At 32.1% G+C, this 5281-nt stretch overlaps 1 protein-coding gene across 1 annotated transcript in view; it reads right to left on the reverse strand.

Annotated features, from left to right (window-relative positions):
* Positions 1 to 5281, reverse strand: part of LOC105289566 — an 84846-nt gene that overhangs the window by 51834 nt on the left and 27731 nt on the right. Inside the window, exons 14-15 of the mRNA XM_011356307.2 lie at positions 1610 to 1723; positions 1185 to 1283 (exon numbers count right to left, since the gene is read on the reverse strand). Coding sequence (XP_011354609.2) covers positions 1185 to 1283; positions 1610 to 1723 — 213 coding nt within the window. The remainder of the gene's footprint in view (positions 1 to 1184; positions 1284 to 1609; positions 1724 to 5281) is intronic.

Raw genomic sequence — 5281 nt, forward strand, 5'->3', positions numbered from 1 at the left:
ATTCCTACATGTCTTTAAAGTAGAAACATGATAAATAGATGTGAACCTTTCATGAGGAATGGCCTAGAAAACAAGTGTCAGCAATCAAAAAACATTTGAAAAATTGTTAGCATATGTCTGGGGGCGGGGTGAGCATAACTGAGAACTAAGGCTGATGAGCTGATGATGACAAGAGAGCATGTAAGTGTTATATGGGAATAATACAACTACCAGAAAAAGAACAGAAGAGAGAGAGTAAGTGGAAAATACAATAACCTCACTGATTGATTCATAGACATTATCTGAAGATAAAAGAATCACTTGGGGCTTACAAATCTAAGACTCTTAAGCAAATCCAAAAATCCAAATACTAACAACTAAGAATACAGTATAGGAACTAAAACTGGATAGAGAAGAGAGAAAGAGCAGTTAGTTGATCATTTCAGTATTGCTCATATAGGAAAACAATGGATATTATCTAAAGAAAGTGAGGACTCAGGCATCATATAATAATGAGAAATATAAATGAAAATTAAACTGAAATAGCATGGTTAACCCATCAAATTGGAAAAGATCACAAAGCCTGATAACACTCTGTATTGATGAGAGTGTATGTAAGAGGCATTTCATACATTTCTGGTAGTAACATAAATTGGTACAACTTCTATGTACAGAACATTTAATAATTTAAGAAAAAGGGTTATGCATCATTCTACCTTCCTATATGAACAAGTTTTTAGAGTAGCCAAAGGGCTCTAATTAATAAGGAAAAGTTCTTTACTTTAAATTTATAAACTGAAACAATTCAGTTTATAATTTTAGAAGGAATGATAAGATTAGAAATATTGCCATTTTGCAAACCTCAAAATAATAGATGGAATTATTAAGTAAATGGTTGATGGGAAACATTACATTGGAAGAATCATGTGGTCACCAACTGAACCCACTGATGAATCTTAGCATGAATAAGAGTGAAATAATGAAGTACAGAGAGTGAAAAGAAAGTGGGCCTGGGATTGGCTTCAAAATACTTTTGGCAAAATTGTAACAACCACAAAAACAGCCCACTTTCATCAAAAGTGATAGATGAAAGTGGGCAAAATGCTGATGACTGCTGAAACTTTGTGATGGGGTTCATTACACCACTATCTCTATCTTGTATATGTTTGAAATTTTACATAATAAAAAAAGTAAGGCATACTTACCTGCATTTTTAAATAAGAATCAGCTTGCCATAATTTAATTTTGGATAGTAAATTAAAGATAAATGGAAATTCACTGAAAATACATTTTTCTTCAGTTATCTAAAAAAAATAAAGGTAACAGTTTTGATAATAAAAAGAAAAGAAGAATTTCATTCCTTTACCTTATCACCTTAAATTATTTCCCTCTATACTTTTTGGAATCTGTTTTTAAACATCCAAATTACTTAGAAACGAATTGCTAAGAAAATGCATTTGTTTTGTGAGTGAAAGCTGTTTAAGTTTTCAATGATCATTTAATTTAACAATTCAGCATTGTAATAAAGAAATGTTCAAATATTGATTAATCAAAGAGACACCTACATAGCTCCTAATGTGTCCCCCGTTAAAAAATGAAAATTTTCAGAAGTAAAAAATGTTACTCTTACCATGTTATTATCCTTAAAGAGCACTAGTTTTCTTTCTCCATAAAAGTTCAACCTATTGGAGAGTTCATTTATGTTGAAAGCATCTTCTGGTAGTTGACTGTTAGTTTTATTAGCCTTAAAGAGAATATGACCCGTAAATATCATTTTCTATCAATAAATGATTTAATCTATTATATATGTGGTTATTATATAGATAATCAGAATAGAGCTCTAAAAACCCTATGCATGTGTCGATGATAGAGTTCTATAAAACTTCCATTGTTTGATCTACAATTTCTCCAATTTTCATAAATATTATAAAAGATATAAGATGTTGGCAGTGGAGATTAGTAATTCAATTCTTAGGGCACGGGTTTACTGGAAACAGTTTCTAGATCTTGAGAATAAAAGCACCATAAAAATCCAACGTACATTTGACAAATTCAGCCCTTTCTCCATTAATCGATGAATATTAATTTAGCACACACTATTTGTCAGGCATGGGACAATACAGAAGCTAAAAATTGTCCTGGCTTACACATTAACTTACTGACTGATATAGTAGTCAGTAAACTCTTTCTTAAATCCAGATAGGAAATATTTGAGATTGCGACCATACACTCTCTGGTGCAACTCTTCAACCCTGCCATTATTTGGCACAAAATAGTCATAGACAATATGAAAACAAGCCTGGATGTGTTCCAAAAAAATTTATCTATAAAAACAGGAGGTTGCTCATGGGTATAAATTGCCAATCCATGACACATGATCTACTAAGTAAAAACAACAAGTAATCAGGCATCTAGGATACAGTTTCTGATCAGAGAAGGACTTAAAGGGTTCAGGAAAGCCTTTCAGAGGAAGACATGCTGGAAAATCAATAATCTAAATAAGCATCCATCAAATCAAACTAATCCAAAGGTAGAAGGCAGGAAATAAAGAATCTAAGAATATAAAGAGATAAAAACCAGATGTATAGGAGAGAGGATCAACAAATAAAAAGTTTGGGATAAAACTACAGATTGCAATGTGTACTTTTTCTTAATGAGAGAAGCCCACTACAAAACATCTTAAGTCCTGATAAGGTTTCTCGCTTTTTTAAATCTCTAATTACTTTATGCCAAACATTTACCTTTGATACATTATTTTTTAAAAATTTGACTCCACATGATTTATATTTGTCTTCTTAAGACTCCAATCGGCCATTCACAATAGCATCAAAAACAATGAAATACTTAAAAATAAATTTAACCAAGGAGATGAAAGATTTGTGCACTGAAACTGAAGAAAACACAAGTAAATGGAAAGACATCCCCTATTCATGGATTAATATTGTTAAAATATCCATACTACCTAAAGACGTCTATAGATTCAATGTATCCCTCTCAAAATTTCAATGGCATTTTTCACATAAATAGAAAAACAATCCTAAAATTTGTACGAAAACACAAAAGACCCTGAATAGTCCAAGAGATTCTGAGAAAGAAGAACATTTCTAGAGGTATCACAATTCCTGACTTACAGCTATACTATAAAGCCATAGTAATCCAAACAGTATAGTACTGGCATAAAAAATAGACACATAGACCAATGGAACAGATTCAAGAGGCCAGAAATAAACTCTTGAATATTTGACAAGAGAGCCAAGAATACTCACTGGAGAAAGGATAGTCTCTTCAATAAATGCAGCTGGGACAACTGGATAACCACATGCAGAAAAATGAAATTGGACCCCTATCTTACACCAGTCAGAAAAATTAACTCGAAATGGATTAAAGACTTAAACGTAAAACCATAAAACTCCTAGAAGAAAGCATATGGGAAAAGTTCCTTGACATTGGTCTTTACAATGATTTTTTTTTTTTTTTTTTTGGATATAATACCAAAAGCACAAGCAAAAAAAGCAAAACTAAATAAATGGACTACATCAAACAAGCCTCTGCACAGCAAAAGAAACAGTCAACAAAATGAAAAGGCACCCTATGGAATGGGAGAAAATATTTGCAAATCATATATCTGATAAGGTATTAATATCAAAAAACATACAACTCATACAACTGAGCCAAAAAAAAAAAATCCGATTATAAAATGGGCAGAGTAACTGAATAGGTATTTTTTTTCCCAAGAAGACATACAGATGGCCAACAAGTACATGAAAAGGTGCTCAACATCAATAATCATCAGGGAAATACAAACCAAAACCACGAGGAGATATTACCTCACACTTGTTAGAATGGCTATCATCAAAATGACAAGAGATAACAAATATTGGTGAGGATGTGGAGAAAAGGGAACCTTGTGCACTGTTGATGAGAATGTAAATTGCTGCAGCCACTATGGAAACAGCGTGGAGGTTCCTCAAAAAATTTAAAAATCCCACTTCTAGGTATATATCCAAAGGAAATGGAAAGACTATTTGAAAGAGATATCTACAGCCCCATGTTCATTGCTTCATTATTTACAGTAGCCAACACAGGGAAACAACCTAAGCATACACGGATGGATAAATGGATAAAGAAGATGTGATATGTATATACACACTAGGATATTTATTCAGCCATGAGAAAGAAGGAAATCTTTACATTTGTGGTGACTTGGACGGACCTTGAGGGCATTATGCTAAACGAGATAAGGCAAACAGAAAGATAAATACTATAAGAATTCACTTATATGTGGAATCTATAGGAAAAAAGTAGAATGATGGTTGTCAGGGGCTTGGGGGTGAGGAAAATTGGGAGATGTTGGTCAAAGGGTACAAATTTCTAGTTATAAAATGAATAAATTCTAGAGATCTAATGTACAACATTGTGATTATAGTTAACAATATTGTACCATATACTTGAAAATTGCTAAGAGAGTAGATCATAAGAGTATCACCACAATAAAGAAATGGTAATTATATGAGGTGATGGAGGTGTTAGCTAAAGCTATGTTGGTAGCCATTTTGTAATATATAAGTGTATCAAATAAACATGCATAAACTGTAAACTTACACAACGTTATATGTCAATTATATGTCAATAACACTGGAGAAAAAAAGAAATATACTACTTTAGAAATATCAATACTACATTATTAGTATTTCTGAAAAGCACTGACTTTTGTACATAATATTTTCTCCTATGGAGATTGATATTGTGTGGTGAAATATGCTTTGATTGTCATTTAGCAATTTATATTTATAAAGCATCTTATTTTAGCTAATTTTTTAATTGAACAATAGCGATTTTATTCTGTTCTTTTATTTAAAATGCTCTGGCTCCTCCCTATGCCGCAACAAACATTACGCTTACTGGTAGCTTAACCTTAGGTTATTTCTACATTATGCTGTATACTCTAATGAGAATGCTGAATCATTCTCATATTTGAGTATTTGTGCATCTAACAGATTATATATAATATGTAATATATTCCTCCAGAGTCTACTTAGTTAGCAAAACAAGCAAAATTTTGAATTATTAAGGGCTGGATAAAATATCCTTCCTGTTGCAAAAAACATAACAAGATTCTAAATGGCTGAGACCTAAGGGATTTTGATTTAGTAAAAGGGTATATAAATTCCTTTAGATGAGCCCTTACCTTATGTACTTCTTTCATGGTTTTTAGAAGAGCTATAACATTGCAATTACTCCGTTTAGTTCCATCCCAATTATTCAGCTGAGCAATGACAGCAGTTTTAAGCATCTGGACCAG

Source organism: Pteropus vampyrus, unplaced genomic scaffold (assembly GCF_000151845.1).
Source record: "Pteropus vampyrus isolate Shadow unplaced genomic scaffold, Pvam_2.0 Scaffold25, whole genome shotgun sequence".
Classification (NCBI taxonomy): Eukaryota; Metazoa; Chordata; class Mammalia; order Chiroptera; family Pteropodidae; genus Pteropus; species Pteropus vampyrus.